This window comes from Pelobates fuscus, chromosome 10 (genome assembly GCF_036172605.1).
Source record: "Pelobates fuscus isolate aPelFus1 chromosome 10, aPelFus1.pri, whole genome shotgun sequence".
In the NCBI taxonomy this organism is placed as follows: Eukaryota; Metazoa; Chordata; class Amphibia; order Anura; family Pelobatidae; genus Pelobates; species Pelobates fuscus.
This window is the reverse complement of record NC_086326.1, coordinates 26,222,426-26,244,262: the sequence shown is the minus strand read 5'-3', so window position 1 is coordinate 26,244,262 and position 21,837 is coordinate 26,222,426. Positions and strand designations below refer to the sequence as shown.

Here is a 21,837-nt window from a genome sequence, read left to right as displayed (position 1 = left end):
GGACAGGCAAATGCTCAGAGTTTCTAAAGCAGGTCAACTATGGGCAGCAAACACTGGTTGCAGGGACCCCTCCATAATCCCCGAAATGTAGACAAAAGATACAAATTACGAAACAAGTTGCGACAAAAAAAAAAACACTAAGTAGAATAAAATAGAATAAAAATAAAATAAATAATCTATAAAAATATATAGTCCAAATTTTATTTTAATGACCTTGGTATTCTTTTAGGAACCAATGTCCATAGAAGAAAATGTGGACTATATATTTTTATTGACTATGTACTTTATTTTAATTCTATTTTATCCTTCTAACTGTTTTTTTGTTTGTCGCAACCTGTTTCTGTATCACTTACAGTAAGTGAGTGCGCATCAACTGCATTGCAAACTCTACATAAACAATGAGACATTTAATATTACAAACTGTGGTTTATAGAAGTCTAAATACTTAGTACTATTAGTAATTGTTTACTCCTCATAACTAAGTAATAGTACCAGTTATAATTCTTTATATTTGTAATAATTAGTTATATACTTATCTACTTATATAATAATTACTTATACATTGATTTCAGCATTTATTACTTATTGGCTTTCCTTATTGATTATAGATTGATTTTATTATTTATCATTTATCACTCACTCTCTTTCTACATAAATATCTATGAAAAATGTTTTCTTCACTAAACTGGAAATTGTGAAAATGGACAAGAAATTTGCAAAGTTTAAGCAGAGCATGAGAACTTTATACATTGTCCTATTTCTCCAATTTATGGTTTAGTAGTGTCACATGTAGTCACAATAGCATTTAAAAAAAAACTTCTTCACAAGGATTTATTCCAACCAAAGGTTGCGGTTATAAAGCCCTCTGTGTGATCAGCAAGTATTCAGAACACAGGTATTATTCCGATAATCTCCCTTTGTTCTCCTGTGTTGTTCTCAAAACATTTATCAAAGAGCGGTTGCTTTAACAACCACCATGAATTGACACCCATAGTGAAAGTTCTACAGAACCATTCTGATTCATTGTTTCCACTTACAACACATAATAATCAATTACTTTTTCAAACTGTCTGGTGTTTTTTGGTCTTGTATAAATATGAATCACCAGAAGCACAGCTTCTGGTGGTCCTGGAGGAACCCATGATAAAAGGGTAAATGCCACCAGTTAAATGTGCTTTATTGTAAAGGATACAACATGGTAAAAAACGTAAAAGTCCATATTCCCACCAGGAGTTTAAGTTGAACCATGTGCATCTTTGGATGAGAATCCGAAGTGCACAATTAAAAATAAGGATACAAGAATATTTGAGTTCTAGGAGACCATTTACAATGAATTTTAAATAAAATAATTCTGTAAATAATAAATGATGTGTGAAGTTTTTTTTCAAAACTAATCTCTCACAAGGTGGGTTCCTTTGAACGAACGAGTATATATTTTTTTCTGTTACGAGTTCATTGTGTCTTTTATCCTGGTTTGAAGCTGTAAAATGGATATTAAGAAGATGAAAGTGTTACTTTCTATTCTGTCACTAAAATAAGAGGCACATTGCAATGACGAATTTAGCCCGACAAACTTGTAATCTTCTCAGTACAGAGCAGACATTAAAGAGATGCCTTTGAAATGATATTTGAGTGATAATAAAGATTTGTAACAAATACAAGGCTGCTTGGTGTGTAGATGTATTATAACCGTTTTAGAAAATACATAACTCTCACCATTTTTACTGTGACCCCAGTCACAGGTGTTGAGCTACAGTTCGTTCCTTGCCTTATTGTACAATGGACTAGAACAGGGATATGGAACCTTTGGCACTCCAGTTATTCCAGACTACATCTACCCTGATGCTTTGCAGCATTATGACTGTGAGAGCATTATGGGAGATGTAGTCTACAACATCTGGGGTGCCGAAAGTTGCCTACCTCTGGACTAGAATATTGGGATTTTTCAAGTCAAGGCAAGGTTTGAGACCAAAAAATACAGGAATTATCCCTATTAGCATAAACACTTTAGAATTTGAAAAGAGAAGAATCCAGGTTGCTCAGGTGACAAATGTTAGTAAGTATTCCCTGGGAAAAAGAATGCACGATTTCAAGAGATAGGAAGAGTCGTACTGTTTGACGTCCACCTTTAGAGGAACTGAACAGCAATTGGCCTGCTCTTAATGCTAATTTTACTTTAAAAAGTGTTATATTGTGAACGATATTGAAACACTTTATTTAAATCAATAAACCCAAGAGAATAATGGGGATGTATAAAAATTAAATGTGGCAAGGTTTATTGTTAAATTCACCAATCTGTTCAACATTCGATCAGTTTGATTTTCTTTTCTTATCAGTCTGCTTAGACTTTTTAAGACTTGGAGATTTGTTTGGTTTAGAACTGCAATTTGTCCGAATTTGGATGATGATCTGTTGAATTCCCAAACTCCAAGCTGAAAGGTAGCCGAAATATGAAACAAACTTAGCGTGCAATGACCGAGCATGTTGATTTTAATTCATGACACGGAATATCACCCGTGATTAATGGGAAAACAATGTGATTGATGGCTGGGGTCAGCCACTAAATGTTGATTTGTTCACAATTCAAGTGAGAAGCGACCGATAGAGGGGGGGAAAGGAGCAGAACTAAAATATACAGATAGATAGATAGATAGATTGATAGATAGATATTAGTTAATTCTTTATTTTTCAATAGTACAAAAGGAAAATTACAAAAACTTAAATGTAAAATTGGTAAATCTTAGGCAAAGTTATTTGATACTTAATAAAATTAGTAACAGTATTATAATATGAGAAAGAGATTAGAAATAGAAAATAATCTGTCCAAATATATCAGAATCTATAAACATTCTATAATTCCTTTATTCTCCTTTTTTTTTTATCTATTTCACTTCCTTTCTCCTTTTCCCTATTCCCTTAATTTCCCCCTCTATCCCTTCCTATCTCTATTTCTCTTCCTTCCTTATCCATCATAATACAGGAGTAACTTAACAATTATTAAAATAGTAATTATAAAATCAAGTATTTCATGCATTCTTATCGCTTACTGAGGTTTTGCCATTCAATCAACAATGCATCAATCAGAAACATGCGAGTCTGGGAATTCTTATTGCCAGGCATGTAAAATGGGATTGGCGTTACTGGGCCCAGCTTTGTTTTCTTTAACACATTTCCATATATTAATTTCAGGTACACATACGCATATTTTAATAAACAAATAAAACAACTACAACATTGTTAAAGTTGTTAAATGAAAGAAAGAAAAAAAAAAGATGAGATAATATATATACTTCCCCTTTCACCCCTTAAGGACCAAACTTCTGGAATAAAAGGGAATCATGACATGTTACACATGTCATGTGCCCTTAAGGGGTTAAAGAACTTGTCTGATTGCTAAACGAAGCCGCCCATCAGATTATGTGCTGAATGCTCAGATTTAACATTAGTCTTTTTAATGATTAACGTGATGCAATGAGGAAGTTTCTTGTTTAACACTAAAACCAGACATTACATTATGATCACTGTCAGAAATAAATAGAATAAAACAACTCTCTCGCATGTACAAGAAATAAACAGATATTTGGCACAGTCAAAATAGCTCTCGACGTTCTACGGAGCTGGTTAAACAAAGAAAACTAGAACTCGCTTAATAGAATGAGTCAGAAACTGAAAGCGACCCGGTAAGTTGTTTACATTTGTGTTTATGTGCTATTGTTAACTATAGTTAGTTATTGCTTTTTATGAGGATATTTGAACAACAACCTATCAAATACAAGAAACCTCTGGGAAATCATAACTAGCATACAAACCCCCACAATCCACTCCCAACCCTCCACTGTCAAAATGGACAACCAGGCATTGCAACACCCCCTAGATGTAGCAAATGCCTTAATAATTACTTTGTTGGATGTGCTACCACCCTGGTAACTAAGATAACAAATGACACTAATTTCAGACTGCACATAAATATCAGTCCCTGACAAATCTTCAAAATCCTCATATAGAGAAATGAAATTTTAGACCTGTGCCTGTTAGTGTCATTAAAAACATCTCAATTATTTAAAAATGAAAATCCCAGCAATGTTGCTGAAGCTCAGTGCGCCAGCAATTGCCAAAACCTGTCACTACCCTTATCAATGAATCCCCGGTATCAGGATACATACCCAAACTTTGGAAGACTGCAAAAGTTGTACCTATCCATAAAAGTGGTGACAATACTATCGCCCGATATCATTGCTCCCGGTATTGTCATAAATCTTGGAAAAATGCATCCACACGCAACTATGTGAATATTATCAACGATCAAATTATCTGACCCCCTGATCAATCAGGCTTTCGTCCAAATCACTCAACTTCGACTGCCCTCTTAAAAGTTTGCAATGACATCCAAATTGGCATGGAACACCGTAGACCATGGCATTATTTAGCAAAAACTTAAAAACTTCGGCATTGGTGATTGCCCGCTAACCTGGTTTCGATCATATGTTTTAGACCGATTGCAATATGTGGCCATTTCTGATAGCGCCTCCCTCCCTCTTCCAGTCACATGTGGTGTTCCCCAAGGCTCCATACTCAGCCCCCTGCTATTCACATTATTTATAAATGATCTGCCTTACGTCTGCAAATCCTCAACTGTACACATGTATGCAGATGACACTGTAATCTACGCTAGTAAGCCCAATCTACTGCAGCTTGAGGCTGTGCTCCAAAACCAATTCACAGAGGTAGAAAGGTGGATAGCGGTTAACAAACTCTTCCTAAACACTGAAAAAACTGTTACAATGACCTTTGGAACTGTACCTAAATTACGTAAACTACAAAATAAACAACTGTGTATCAGAACAAATTCAAATACTACACTGACAGCAGTCTGCTCTCATCAAATATCTAGGTATGTTACATTACTGTGAAACAGTGAGGAGTGAAAGTTTGTGAAACAAGTTGTAGAATCTTAGTAGAATGCAGGTTGTCATGGTCATTCTCATAGAATCTTTGTTGTTTTGAAGGGTCCTTCTCATATAATCGAATTTGTTCTCATAGACGATAGATAAGGTGTTTTTTCAAAGGCAAAGTCAATCTTACAAAATCCAAGGTGTTCTCATAGAACACAAATTATACTCATAATGAAGATAGCTTAGCAAAACAACTTTATTAGATTGTTCCTACGGGTCTTTTTTGCCCAGGATTTGACAATAACACTAATGTAAATAGTATATTATGTACAGTTCCATGGGCCTCATGAATTCTATGAATGCTATGTGTCTGTTCAATCAATGGGAACACAATGGGCTATGGATGAAGATTAGGTCAAACCCATGAATAAACTATTTTTTATAAACGCGAATAGATAGAGATAGGAAACCACGCCCTAGACAGTGTAATATAAAAATGTATATGTACACAAGTATATATGCGATGGTCTAAATACAATCGACCTCAAAGTAAAAAAAACATAAAAGAGATAATAGTGCAATATCGCAAGTGTAAACAAATTTATGAGTGCTTTAGAAAAGGTCTCACTCACATTTCCCAGAGCTAACCCAGAGCTCAGCTGTTAGTATGCGTGGACGGTACAATCCCCGTCTCAGGATATATGCTGTAAGGTACGTCTTGGTGATTTCAAGCAGGATACAGGTTATATGTGAAGAGACATAAACAAAACTCCAATAGTGTAGTTTATACTGTCACAATGAATGAAGAGATAAAATAATAAAAACATACTCACATTTGCTAGAGCACAACTTGCACTAGTCAGTATGGCATAAGTGGTATCATCCCCACCAGGGAATATAATGGTAACAAGGAGTTGGACGGAATATGAGATCCAAAACGAAGACTTTTATACTACAATATTTCAGGTCTAAATGTAATGTTATTCGCGAATGTCAATCTTCTTCGACTCCATGAACTTTTATTTAAATGTATATGTAATAAAGTTACGAGACTAATTTTCTATTGACATTGCTACGATGTATTATAGTTTCTTTATATCTCTTCACATATAACCTGTATCCTGCTTGAAATCACCAAGACGTACCTTACAGCATATATCATGAGATGGGGATTGTACCGTCCACGCATACTAACAGCTGAGCTCTGTGTTAGTTCTGGGAAATGTGAGTGAGACCTTTTCTAAAGCACTCATAAATTCGTTCATTACACTTGCGATATTGCACTATTATCTCTTTTATGTTTTTTACTTTGAGGTCGATTGTAATTAGACCATCGCATATATACTTGTGTACGTATACATTTTTATATTACACTTTCTAGGGCGCGGTTTCATATCTCTATCTATTCGCACTATTATTATCACAAGGTTGGGAATACTTCTATTGGTGACTGCGGCCCAATACTATTGTTTTGCTTACCACTATAGTGGGCACCTTATCTCCTTGTTTCTATTCTATCTTTTATAAATACTTACACTCATTGATCCTGCATGAAAAATGTCTACCTAAATACGTGTGTTCAGTGGGCAATAATCAGTTAAAATAGAATGTGAAGCAGTATATTAAATTATCTAGTAACAGTATATTATTTTATATCCGTAATAGTGAAATGTTAAGGCATTTTCAAACTATAGTATTGTGAACATATCACTCCCAGTACTTAAATAATATTACATTTTTTTTTAGAGAAATATATTATTTCTATTTACAAGAGCCTGCATTATTTTAATTGTATTTAATACCTCTATGCCCTTCGTAATACCTTTTACACCTACACTGTATGCCTGCACATCTCCTGTTCGAGCCATGAGAATGTAAAGGTGGAGCAATCACAAGGAAGGTCCTCTCATTGTGTAGAATGAACAGGGACATTTGAAAAGTTGAAAAGTAACATCATAGCAATGTCAATAGAAAATTAGTCTCGTAACTTTATTATATATACATTTAAATAAATGTTCATGGAGTCGAAGAAGATTGACATTCGCGAATAACATTACATTTAGCCCTGAAATATTGTATTATATATACATTTCATATTATTATATTTTTAATTATTAATATTCTGTCCTGGTGCCTATTCAAAAATGGTGCACTTTTGACATCCTCGTATACATTTTATTGAAGCACAGCTTCGGGAACATTATCATCAAGTGTTTTGCTTCATTAAGCCCTTGAAGATCCATTATCGGGAACGTTATGGAGGTGAAGACCTTTCTATCGTGCTAAAGCTAGCGAGAATAGCTTTGAGTAGAAGAGAACTTTGAAAATTTCACCCATGCTAGATCAACGAAGAGTCAGAGTGCTTTGTTTTAGGGACTGTAAGTCCCAGCTGTGTCAGTACTCAATAAAAGGTGAGTAACCCCACAGAAAACGCCTTGTAAATGTAGCGAGGACCCTTGCGTAATGTTTGCCTGTTCCGAAATTGAGTTGTCACTTTGCACTCTGCGTTTATTTGAGCACAATTATGTTGTCATGCAGCTATCAAACAACTCTCACTCGTGAACACAAGTGTCAGCGCAGAGAGGCACATTTATAAAATTAAATACAAAATGATTTACCTTACGAGCTGTAATTTAAACCAATTACCCTGCTCCTTCATCTTCACATGAAATGCAGATGAGGTCGCGAGATTAAATTGCAAGACATCTCTTAACCATTAGTTTTTATTAAATAGTTTTTTTGGTTTTTTTTTGTGCATTTGATATTTTTGATATTAAAGTAAAACTGCTCAGAATTTAACTATTTCAACCTCAGCATAGTGAGATCTATTTAATTTTCCATTAATCTGCAAACAAGGATGTTGTCGCAAAATATAACATATGGAAAGAAAGGTGTTTTTTCTTTTTTATTCTGCCCCCCAGACAGCAGAGATATGGTTCAGAATAAAAAGAGGCTAAATTTTCCACACCTGCTTAACCCTGTAGCCAGAGGCGTAACTAGAAACCTAAGGGCCCCTTTGCAAGAATCTGTTAAGGGCCCCCTCTTCTCTCTAGAGCAGAGGTAGACAATAGGTAGATCCTTAGCTGCTGTACAAATCCTGACGCTTTGACAGCTGTTGATCTACTATTCTGTACCCATCCCTGCAGGTTGACCGCAGACATGATTTTGTATGGAGTATATTTGTGTGAATGTTTGTTTGTATATAATGCCGATGTTTGTATGTTGTGTTGGCAATTAAATCAGGCCCACACAGATGCCGACAGACATATATACACATCAATATACTACAAAAGACATACACACACAGATTGAAAGACATCCACAGTAACACTGACAAATACTGACATACATGCAGAAATTCACACACACAGATCTGCATGTACCGATACATACATTCACTGATACACACAAACACTGACACACGTGCACAGATGCATACACTGACACACACACACAGACACACATGCAAAGACATACACTGACACACACAAACACTAACACATATGAAGATACATTTACACACACACACTGACACACATGCAAATACATACACTGACACGCACTAACACACATGCACAGATACATACACTGACACAGACAAACACTGACACACATGCACGGATACACAGACACACATGCGCAGATATACAGAAACACGCACAGATACATACACTGAAACACACAAACACAGACACACATGCGTAGAGACTATGCCTTGTTACGGTCAAAGGCTGCAATTCCCTGTTTTTTGTCAGACAGTTTCACAACCCAGATCCAAGAATCCCTGTTCCTGGCACACTCTGATCTAATCAGGCCTCCCCTGTGCCCTCCTATGTGTCCCTGCCCTTTTCTTTCATTGCTGTGCCCTCTGTGTCACTCTATGATTGCCCCTGTCATATGGCTCTCTGTCACACACTACCCTGCCCACCACTCCTGCCCCTGTATATCTTTATTCAATGTAGGGTAATAACTGCTTGATCCAAGGATAAATCTGACTGCCATTCTGGGGTCAAGAAGGATTTTTTTTCCTAGCTTGTTGCAAAATTGGAAGTGCTTCAAACTGGTTTTTTTTTTGCCTTCTTTTGGATCAACAGCAAAAACATATGTGAGGAAGGCTGAACTTGATGGACGCAAGTCTCTTTTCAGCTATGTAACTATGTAACTATGTAACTATGACTGCCCACCACTCCTGCCCCTGTATATCTTTTTGTGATGACTGCCCACCACTCCTGCCCCTGTTTGCCTGTATATATGCCACTGCCAATCCTCAGGATGAACAGGTTCCTGCAGAACAGGTTGCAGTCTATACTTATGACGCCCACTCAGAGGCCGGAATGGCACTCACACTCACCGTGGGCAGCGGCTCCCCGCACCTGTATAACACTCACAACAGAGCAACAGCCGGCTCTTAGAGAGCTGTCACCAGGCAGTCAGGGGCACTCCGACACTGCTCACAATTTACCAGCAGACACCTGAAGCCCGTCACACACAGGGAGGACCCAGACATCTCTCACACTCACTGCACACCAGAGCCTCGCTTCCTGTTTGCTCCTGAAATCATGTATCCCTCCTAGCACAGACAGTCAGAGAAGATGAATAAGCAGGGGTCACAGCGCAGCCGGGTTCCTGGAGGGACGGCTTGGTCACAGGGGTCGCAGCCTTGCGACCACGGTAGTTCTGCCACTGCCAGTAGCCATCAATGACATTTCATGACATCATGTCATAAGAAAAATATGATCCTTAAAGAACTTATACCAGAATAGAATATCCTGGTCCTTTAGAATGAACGGATCTATACAGATTTACTGTTGTTAAAAGAATGTATATTCCATTTAGATATATCAGATGTAAATCAGTAATTGCATTTCTACTGCAAAATAATTCTCCTTTTCTTTGATAAAATGACTCACCGTAGTTGATATATGCATATATTTATGTACCTCTTAAGATGTACTCAGGCTCAGCTTATGGTTTTAGAGGTTTAGTGCTTGAAAATTATCGACTGCTGAATTTATTTATTTGATTTGATTTTTTGCTTGACATACAAAGTGTATGATGGAGACACTTTGTGCCCTTATGGATGTTCTGCGTCTTGGTGTCTCATCTTACATACTAAAGACACATCTATAAATACCACAAACGATGCTGTACATTAATAAGTTACAAGCTCAGTATTCCTCATACTGCATTTATGATGGTAATTCCAGTTACTTTGGAACGTCATCTAGAAGTCCAACCCATGTGTTCCATGGACTCAGAACTAGAAAAGAGCTCGTATCACTCATTGGCATCTGCTCACGACACTCAAGATACAAAACTATGTATAACGACTGTTAACCATTGGCACTGCAGATAAATGGTGATTAAAAGCAAAATCTGCTACAATTGTAGCAATTATGTAGTGTTATAGCAATTATACAGGAAGGTTGCTTATAATTATAATATCAAAGTATCCTGGGGTCTAAATGCTATTAATTACTTTTCTGAAGGAGGATGAAAGACTGAGTTGATTTTGTGAACAAGTGAACCTGCAACTCTGAGACAGAACAATTGGTACACTCACTACTGAGCTATTGCACTTGCATTTTAAGACATAGCACAATTATTAAATGAACAAACCCATTATAAATGTATCAAAGTGCAGATGTAGGATTCCCTATTCTATTGTAATCTATGTAGCTATCTCACAGATGCCCTTTAAATGGACACTATAGGCACTAAAACAACTTTAGCTTAATTAAGCAGTTTAAGTGTATATATCATGTCCCTGCAGTGTCACTGCTCAATTCTCTGCCATTTAGGAGTTAAATCACTTTTGTTTCTATTTATGCAGCCCTGGCTGTGACTGACACAGCATGCATGAAAGAATGCATGCTATGTTTTCAATCAGATATTAACTTGCTTTATAAGTTTTTATCTCCTGCTCTGTAAACTGAACTTTAATCACTGACAGGAGGCTCCTGTAGTGTCTAGCAAGCTATTTACAGAGCGAGAGATGAGAAATTCTAAATTAAACAGACTGTGCAATGAAGGAAGCTTAAACATTAGATGACTCTTTACAGGAAGTGTTTAGGATGGCTGTGTAAGTCACATGCAGGAAGGTGTGACTAGGACTGCATAAACAAAGTGATTTTACTACCAAATGGCAGAGAATTGAGCAGTGAGACTGCCAGGGCCTGATCTATAAATTAAAACCACTTCATTAAGCTAAAGATTTTTGGTGACTATAGTGCCCCTTTGACAAGCTCAACACCACTGAGATGCCACATGTGGACCATAGGTCATGTTACAAAGACAATGTTTCTGCTATGTGAAACTGAATGATTTATTAGCTAAACTAGAAAATCATGAAAAGCTAAACATTTTCAATTCTTTCCTCAGTCTTTGTCAGTTTTCCACAATTCTCTGTGTAATGAATAATGTAGAATTGATCACTAAACCCCCATAACTTTTTACCTCTATATTAAATCTAGAACCTTATTCTATATGGAACTTCTTTGCACGTGTCTGTCACAAATGTAACACTGAATCATAGTTGATCTTTATAAGAAAATTAACAATAGTAACAATAATTAAGATGGGTTTGGGGCACCAGGAATACACTGGTTCGGGAGACATTAAGTGTCAATGTTTATTAATGACTTAAAGGAGCACTGCAAGAACCATAACCACTGCAGCACTATGCAGTGGTTATGGTGCTAGGAGTGACCTATCACCCTCCACCTCAAGCCATGTTACACTCCTTACAATGATCCAGAACTGTCATGTAAGGTTACATTCTAAAGGAGTTTTAGAGCGGTTTGACTTCCTACTTAGGGCCCACCCGATGGGGAGAGGGGGAGGAACCCAGTGTACCGAAGAAAGAAGTAAAATCAGTCTAAAACATTTTGGCGACTTATAATGGGGAGGGAGGGTGCCAGGGAACTCCGGCCCCTATAACTACTACAATGCACTGTAGTGGTTATTGTGCTTGGAGTGATTCTGTAATAATATCAGACAGATATATAGACCGATAGGGAGAGTGATTGAGAGCGTTAGTTTAGTTAATGTTTTGCAATCTCTCAATATGTGAGTTATTTCATTAACGGTCCAAACATATGGCGTATGATTTATCTAATTTCCCTGAAGGGGCAGTCAGATATCGCTCCAATGGCTGTGTAAAAGCTTGCTAGTAGCATGTTTATCAATTAAAAAGTTCCATTAAAAAAAAAAACATACAGCTTTAGGTTTAATTTTTTTGCGGAGTAGACTTCCTACCTAGATAATAACCATGCCACAAAGAGTATACCTCTGAATATACTTGGTAAAGAGATAACATCGAAGTACAGCCACCCTAGTAGAACACGTTTATATTGTTATTATTAAAATAATGGTTCTGAATTATCTTTTTTATCTTGTTGTTGGATGAGAGAAAGTTTGGGGTGCCTCCTGCGATTTGACAGTTGTGTGTGAGAATTCTAAATAACAGGTTTCACAGCTAACATTATCAGATATGCTATCTCATCAAATACATTAAATAAATGTATTGTAGTGTAGAAACCGCTAGTTTGTCCATTACCCAAATTGTGCATATTGTGGTTCTAATGTGCCCTAAAACATCTAAACACCTTTTTTATTCTTTACATTTTTATTTTGGTAATATAAATTCCATGGGTCCTCAGACATCACAGAGATTTTATTTTATTTTGTCTCATTTTGTTTTATTTACGAAAAAAAAAAAGAACGTAGGTAAGTCAGGTTTATGAAAATTAACAGAAAATAAAACACAACAGTCATTTTTTTTAAATGAATATAGCTCTATCTTGTGGCAGAAGTATAGACTTCAGTTTGAAGGGGAAAAAAAAGTCTGCTATATTTTATTATTATGAAATAAAACAAAAAAAATTATTAATATTTGCCAGATCGGATGTCTCTCTTAAAGCAAATGTCAATCTCCTCCCGTGAAACATCAACCTTGAAGTTGCAATATCTTGGGCAATACATTAAGTCCTTCATTTCAATATTGAAGAAGTCATGTGCGGGCATATGACATATATATATAGGTGACTGACTGGAAACATATTGCATAGGGTACGTTTTATTGTTTATAATGCCAAATATAGGATATTGGTTGAGATAAGGGTAGATCTGGGCATGAGAGGAATTTTACCACACCTTGATAGCATCCTTAAAATAATGGCTGTAGGCAACTAACAGGTTCAAAATGTTGGCAAACTAATCTAGGAAGAAACGAAAGTTTGTATCTACACGTGGGTACATACAAAGAACACACGTTAGCTGGGTAGAGCAGTGGTAACATGGTCTTAGAACTGGAAATCCCAGGTTCAACTCCCAACTCAGCCGAAAGTGTCCCTGGGAAAGACATCTAATGACACAAATCAGCCAAACCTCGAATCCTCATAGAGTGTAAGCTCATATTCACCTCTTTCCCTTTCTAGAATTGTAAAGCACTGCAATTCTGGGTGTTTGTCATGCCCAATCAAGGAGCTTAAGATGATGGATGCATTCTCTGGACTTTTAAAAGATCTATTTACTAAAAATAAATCAACATATCTATGATTTAACTCTTTACCAATATACTGTGCCTGCACAACCCTAGCTGGGGAAAAGGCCTACACCCAGCTACTAACCGGGAGGTGTCTGTGCTTCTCCTTTCCTCTTGCCCCTCTAATTGTCCGCTTGATCCCATCCTATCCCCCCTCAGCAGATATCTCTCCCCTTGTTTTGTGCCATCCTTATTGCATATCTTCAACTGTTCCCTTTCTTCTGGCATTGTCCCTGCTCCCCTTAAACATGCTACTGTCTAACCTATCCTAAAAAATAAATTTCCTGTTCCATCTTCCCCGTCTAACTACTGTTCCTTATCTCTGCTCCTTTTCTCATCAAAACTTCTAGAACAACTTTTTTGCAAGTTTTTACAAGTCATGCTTTCTCAATCCCAACTCTCTTCTTCATTGTCTGAAACCACCCTGATTAAAGTAACCAACATAAAATCACAGGTAAACTAATACTAATTCTTCTTGACCTCTCTGCTGCCTTTGACAGTGTGGATCATGCTCTCCTTCTGCAAGCTCTTCAATCCTTCAGTCTCTGTGACACTGTCCTCTCATGGGTCTCATCCTATCTCTCCCAACATTCATTCAGTGTCTCCTTTTTTAAGGACACCTCCTCCCTTGTCCTGTCTCGGTCAGAGTTTCCCAAGGCTCTGTTCTGGCCCCCTTTTGTTTTGAATAATTCCTGTGGATACTGCTATCACCTGTACGCCGATGACACACAAAATATCTCTCCTCCCCTGATCTCTCCCCCAGTGTTCTAGAATGTGTAACCGGTTGGCTCTCTACCATATCTGATTGGATGTCCTTCTTTCTAAAACTAAATCTCTCTAAAACTGGGCTTCTTATCCTCCTCATAGTGCTAATAACTCCTCTTTTACTTTCCCTGCGATTTGATGTTAAGCATATCAGCCTTGCAAGCTCACTGTCTTGTTGATATCTTTGATTCTAGCCTTACTTTTACACCATGCATCCAGTCTGCTGATAAAATCTGCTAATTCCACCTAATAAACATAGCCCTTATTCACCCCTTCCTTACACAAGATTCAAGAAAAAGCTTGCTCATACCCTTGTCATTTTTTTTTGCATTGATTACTGTAATTCTCTCCTAATTGGTCTCTCTACAGTCTGTAATATTTGTGTTAGACATTTTTTGGTGATTTGAATTCTGTGGGTCCTCAGACATAAGGGAAAATATTTTTGTTTTCATTTAAAAAAATACGAATGTTGGTAAGTCAGGTTTATGAAAATTAACAGAAAATAAACCATAACAGATATTTTTTTTTTCAAATGACTATAGCTCTACCTTGTGGCAGAATACATTTAGTAAATTTAAAGAAAAAAAAAGGTCTGTTATTTTTTAAAATATTTTCACAAATCTCAGATTAGATATGCAGATCAGAAAATTCTGAGCAAAATAAAGAATTTGGATTCTAAGAGCCTCGGTTATATTTAGTTCCAGTACTGTCCTCAATACCCATTATCAGAGGAAAGAACTCAATTATTTATTATCACTATTGAGCTATGCTGCTTTTTCTTCCTAAAATCTCCAATTTCAGTCATTTGGCAGTGGAGAAGTTTCTTAGCATTTTCTTCCACTTCAATATTTTAGACAAATACCCTTTCAGTAAAATACTGTATTATTATCTCAGAAATACTATTTAAAGACGAGGAAGTGGAAGTTCTCTACAGAGCTGGCTCGTTTGTTATTATTCTTACCTTGAAATCCAAGAATTGAAAGACTTCAATAGCTGTTTTATGGTAAATTCTGGTTCGTTGTAATGCATTGACATTTTACGCAGTTGCAAGGGTTATGTCTACAAACATCTTCAAATCAGATCTGTTTTCTGTTTGAGTGGTCAGCCTAAAATTGAAAATTCATTTTAAAATCTTGACAATTTACACTTCAGTAAACAACCCTGAGAGAGGTTAACTGGCTGACCGACCGACCGACCGACCACATTATGCAGAGTCGTCGTAAAGATTTTACGGATTATAATAAATAATCCAACAGTCTGGGTATCGATATTATAACATTCCATTCCCTACCTACACTACAGAAATGCATCTACTAGAGTTCAGATTACACATGTTTTCTATGGTTGCAGCTGCATCTTTAAAAATTTGTAAAAAATAAATAAAAAATAAAAATAAAACCACAAATGTGGAATACAAAGCATGGCTCTCAGATCACCATCGCCAACCCCCAATATTGATGAATAGGAAACCCTGGGAAACCTGCCTTGACTATATTCTCCAGGCAGGCAGATAAAGAATATAATCAAGCATTCTATAAGCTATTAAAGGATTTAAATATTACTCATTAATGATTAAAAACGTGTTGATAAAAGGTGCAAAGTCTGCTTGACAAAGCTTACCAGGAAAAGCAGAAATACCTTAACGCTCACAGGAAACATATGAGCAGATAGGTGAGCACTGACTGGTAAGTAAGATTGTTTCTGTGGCTTATTTAGAAGTCAGCCTCAAGGGGGCAATGCAGGATTATGTTGTTGTTGATCAATGAACAATAAACACATTATTTATTTGTGAATTTTACTGCAGGAGAGCTCTGTGATACATTCATAAACTCTGCAAATTATCAGCTTTACATGAAGCTCTGCGATATTCTAATACAAAAACTACACATTATCGTGACATTTGTTTTCGTGACATACCTTTAACTCCTTGTACATAAATGTTACAATCTTTCCTCTCTGGGAATAATAAGAGGTGGGTTTGATGATTCATTGCTGGACACCCTAAATATGTAGTCTTAGCAGCCATATTTGTCAGCCGCAATGCAAAGCACCATACCTTTGAGTGATAAGGACAGTGCCAAGTGGAGGAATACAAGGGATTGGGATATTGTTGTTTCCTCCTCTAAGCCCTGCACACATACAGTAAGCTGCACGAGGGGAAACATGAAAGAGAGGTCTCAGGTGTAGACAGCACCAACATTTAACAGTAAGCTATTGCAAATTTGTAGATGGAAAAGGAAAAAGAAAAACAGAATAGGTGGCCGGTAAATCTAGATATGTCAAAATATATAAGATGTCTTTGATTTTTCTGAATAGTTTGAAGGTTTCTGGTCATTGGACGTTTTTATCTTACTATAAAATTATCGTACTTTAATAGCACACTAGACTCCTGCATGGTCTAGCAAGCTGTTTGCAGTGCAGGAGATAAGATATTCAAAATTAAACATGATGTGCAATAAAGGACGTTTTAACAGTAGATCTATCTTTATCTTTAACCCCATAAAACCGTACTATTACGCCCTATTCTAAGCGGCTCTAAATGCCGCAGGGCGTAATAGTACGCCCTCCGGGTTTTTTTTACTTACCCGGTCGCCGGTGATCCCACGCCGGCGATCGCAGTTGGGGGGACTCCCAGGGACGTTTCAGTCCCGGTCCGGGACTTTCCTCAGGATCATAGTCCATGATACTGAGGAAAGTCCCAGACCGGGACTGAAATGTCGATCTCCACATTTTATGATTTTTCAATAAAGGAAGAAACTTTTAATTACAAGACCGTGAGTGCTAACCTATATCAATTGTACCTATAATATATATATATATATATATATATAATATTTTTTATATATATGTATTCATTTACTTTTAAAGGTATTTGAGGTTTTTAAAGGAGTATGTCACAAGGGATAATGAACAATGAAAAATGTTCATTATGTTGAAAAATGGACAGAAGACCTTCACCACCAAGAACCTGCACCAAACGTACTCTCTCCCCTCTGACACACACACACACACACACATATATGGCTACAAACCTATCTTACATTTACCGTAATCATTTAATGCATGATAGTTAGTATTCCTCAAATATATTAGTTAGTTCTGCAAGCCAATTCTCTAGAGGTTTAGCTCTGAGAGACCTCAAATAGTTTTCATAAAGAGTTTGCATGATCAAAGTTTTGTTTTAGCCGGGGCATGTTATTTGAATAACAAGCAGACATTACACATGGTAATTATGCTACCAAAAGTAAAGACTAGCATCTGCTGTTTTCTAAAACCCATCCAGTAAGCAGCCGGCATTGACTCAATAATGAGAGCAGGAATTTTAGTCTCTAACCGTAATGATCATTTACCAGAGTCTGAAATACTAAGAAATTGGATTTCTTATGTTGACACATACAACAGGTGTGACAATCCTAGATACATAGAAATAGTCTTTAAAAATTCCCAATAACCAGGATATTAACCTAGCTTTTTAGGAATGCAGCTTCTGAGAAAGGCCATAAGAACGTCAAAATATATCTGCGTGTGGACCACAAGCCTTCCACTCCAGGTGCCCCTATGGAACTGCCCACAGGATAGCAAACATTGGAAGCCATTTAAGCAGTTAGTTATGATTTGTGTAGTACCCAGCTCACAGATACTGGGGTACTATGCAGCAGTTGGTTTAAACATGGTATGGCCATAAGTTGTGACTAAATCCCTATATTTATATGCTATCACAGGTGATATTAAGTAGCCGTGTACAATTTAAAACGGTATGTTTTTGTGAGCTGTTAATGTTTATGTTTTAGCACTATAGGGCCAGGAATACATGTTTGTGCTCCAGAACCTATTATGTTCCTTTAACTTAGTATGTAGCAATGGGCAGTACCATGAGCAATGTTTTATTTATACAGTAATTAATTATACCAGTAATTAAAAAACAATTAGTAAAACTAATAATGCACAGGGAGTGACTGAATCGGGCAGGTAATCTTCCAGGTGCCTTAAAATGACAGTGACATGATCAACATAATTTTCTTTAAACAAATGCGCTCATGAATGTCGGGTGCACATGGCAGTAATGGAACGGCAGATATACTGGTTCTTGAGTATCCATGCTGATCAGGAGCTGTTAGTTCACCATGAGGACCTAAAAGTGGTGGATAGGTTAAGATCACTGGGCTAACCCACCACTGGCTCACTCTGTCAATTAATGCCTCCCAAGTCGGATGAAATTGGCCATGATACGCAGTACTGAGGAAGTGTAAATTTCTCAGTATCATTGTGGCTGAGGAGGAGAAGAAAAATAGAGCTAACATTTTAACACAAACAGCTATTAAAGGGTTTGACACAAAATCAGCACCCAGAAACTCTACGTAACATAACCAGTACAATGGAGCAGATATTATACTCTTACATAATAAATTGTAAACAATAGAAGTAATATATGTTTATCATAAGTAACGATAAACACTATAGAAAAATCCCTGTTAAAGTATTTATTTATATATCGTAAATAGTGTACATTAAATTACATACATCTAACCCCCAACATTTCAATTGGACAAAGAGGGACACTTTATTGCAATGGGAGTGTGGCCATGGGCGGAGCTGTTCTGAGAAATTTTTGATAAATTAATAATATCAATTTATGCAACTAAAATGTGATTTAAAAGAAGAACAATGTATCTTATTAACACAGAAATATTTCTAAACACATTTCTTTAAGTTTAAAGGGCTACTCCGACCCTTTTTCCTTATATGCTCAGTTGTGTTTATAATTCTTTATTGAGCACTTGTCATTAGGTTTTCCTCTTTCATTTTTTTGTGTTAAAACCTGTAAAATAAAAGTAACTTACCTTGAATCCAGCACCAGGCCAATTTCTTTGCTGCCTTCTCTGTTGTCACACCGCGTCACAGCTCACCTCTCTGAGACCCAATCAAATACTTATTTTACAGAAGCATGGTTGGACCTCAGACGCATACTGCAATCTACCAATCAGCCTCTTCTCACAGAGGAGCGTTCAATCTCTGGCTGTAAGGGAAGGAGCTAAACATTGCCAGTCCGCACTGCGTCATGACTTCGGACATCATTTTTGCACAGAACACCCATTAGGCATCTGGAACCGAGATCGGCTGACTATGTAACATGTGCCAGGCGGTACATGTAGACCCTGGCACATTTTAAGCTGAAATGCCAAGAGATTGCTTGCTCCAGGACCATCTTTAAAAGCAGACATTTTTAACGGAGCTTGGACCCTTAAAGACACATTACTGTGAGTGTTAATGCTGTGGAGCACTGTTATAGACTCAGACACACCAACAATTTGGAGCTACTACAAAAGAGGAACATCAGGATAGAAAAGACAAAGGGATTTGGGCCCAAAATAGGGACTGTCCCGCCTAAATAGGTATGCATACATATCTTCGTGAATTCAAATTATTTCAATGAAACTGGAAATTAGAGAGCTGACGTTTTGGTTATATCTCAACAAAAATTACAGTTTCCCTTACTGTGAGCAGTGTTTAAGTTCAGAAACCACAAAAGAAAATATTTCTTGATTTACATGACTGTCATGTAAATGGAGAAAGGATAATATATGCTTAAACTAATCACTTGCCAACGAGATGAACAGAAATGAAGTAATTTCCGCAAATCACTAATTATTTTACACCTCTGCTTTCTTGATATAATTCAGCACAAGGAATATAACTTACTTAAAGTTTTTGCATCAATGGTTTCACCTCCCCAACGAAAAAGTTTGACATTGCCCCTGGGATTTGAAAGGATGTACACAATCGTTGTGCTGTTCAGTTTATGGTAATAGTGAAGCATGACCCAAGAGAGAGCAGAAAATGACTTTGTCGAGCTACAGACTTTGTTAACTTTGTAAATAATGTTTCATGGATTTATAAATTCAGAATTTAACAGAATTGATACTGTTTTAAGAATTGAAGTCTGGATACATGCCTGGTACACAATAGAGATATCTGCCTGTAGCTAGTGAGATGGCTCGTTGAAATACTCAGCTAAAGTAGATCTTGGGTTCAGGGATCAAGTCCTGGGGAATAAAGTGTGGGAACTCACCCAAAATAATATACACTCGTATGCATATATAAACGCATGCACACACACACACTCTGACACACACATACACTCACAGACACACACATACACTCACACATACACTCATACACACACACAGAGATACACACAGACTCACACACACTCAAAGACACACACACACATACACTCACAGACACACATACTCAGACACACACACATACTCAGACACATACTCACAGACACACACACAGAGTCAGACACACACACTCACAGACACACACACATACTCAGACACACACTCACAGACACACACACATACTCAGACACACACTCACAGACACACACACACACACACACAGACACACACTCACAGACACACACACACTCACAGACACACACAAACACACATATACATTCACAGACACACACATACACGGACACATACACACAAATTATTCATATTTTTTACATTTACAAATCTCCACCCAGCCTCCCTACCTGGAGAGCTGGCATGGACCTGTCCCTGGGGTCCAGTGGGGCTTCAGTGCGGCGGGCACCTATCTTACTGTCAGACGCAGCGAGGGAGCTGTGTTATCTCTGCTCTGCACCCTCTCGCCGCGTGGGCTGTCTACTGATGCTGGGAGCCGGAATATGACGTCATATTCCGGCTGCCGGCATCAGCAAATGGCGCACGAGGGAGCAGAGCTGGGAAAACACAGTTCCATCGCCGCATCTCACAGGGAGACAGGTGCCCACCTGGGGGGTACATCAGGTGGCCACCAAGCCACCTATTGGACCCTCCCCCATGACAGGGAGAACACGGGGGGCATTTGGGGGTGGCAGTTAGGGGTGGCCGTCCCCTGAGTGCCTGCAGAAGCAACGAGTACGGTGTTCTTGCTGTAAAAAAAAGTGCAGGAACGCCATTCCCACGCGTTCCTGTAGGACTCGAGCCCCAATCTTGTTCAAATACTGGTGCTGCAGATTCTTCTCTTGGTAAGGTCTACTCAGTCTTAAATCCTTAATAAGTTGGTACAACGAGCACTATTGAAATATTTCAAAGGAATGCAAAAACAAGAAATCAAAACAGAACAGCTTGATAACACCTAACGTTATATTGAATTTGTGTGTGTATGTAATATATATATATATTTACAGATATCATACCTCCCAATAATTAAATGGACAAAGAGGGACACTTTGATTTTAATGGTGTGAGTGGGTTGTGGCCACGGGCGAAGCTGTCCTGAGAAATCTTAGGTGACTTGCTAATAGTTTATGCTACTAAAATGTAATTTAGAACAATGTATCCCATTTTCACAGACTAATTTTTAAACACATGTATTGCAGTTTAAAGACACATTATTGGGAGTATTATTGCTGCGGAGCTCTGTTATACACTCAGACACATTACTGGGAGTATTATTGCTGTGGAGCTCTGTTATATACTCAGACACATTACTGGGAGTATTATTGCTGTGGAGCTCTGCTATACACTCAGACACATTACTGGGAGTATTATTGCTGTGGAGCTCTGTTATACACTCAGACACATTACTGGGAGTATTATTGCTGTGGAGCTCTGCTAT

General features: G+C 37.5%; 1 protein-coding gene across 2 annotated transcripts in view; it reads left to right on the top strand.

The window, feature by feature from the left end:
• Positions 1–21,837, top strand: part of BLNK (B cell linker) — a 171,980-nt gene that overhangs the window by 60,633 nt on the left and 89,510 nt on the right. The window contains exon 1 of one of the 2 annotated variants that reach the window (XM_063435234.1): positions 3,482–3,680. The exons of the other annotated variant lie outside the window; for it this stretch is intronic. Coding sequence (XP_063291304.1) covers positions 3,655–3,680 — 26 coding nt within the window. The 5' untranslated portion in view covers positions 3,482–3,654. Of the gene's footprint in view, positions 1–3,481; positions 3,681–21,837 lie in introns of those variants that run through there. 2 annotated transcript variants of the gene reach the window in all.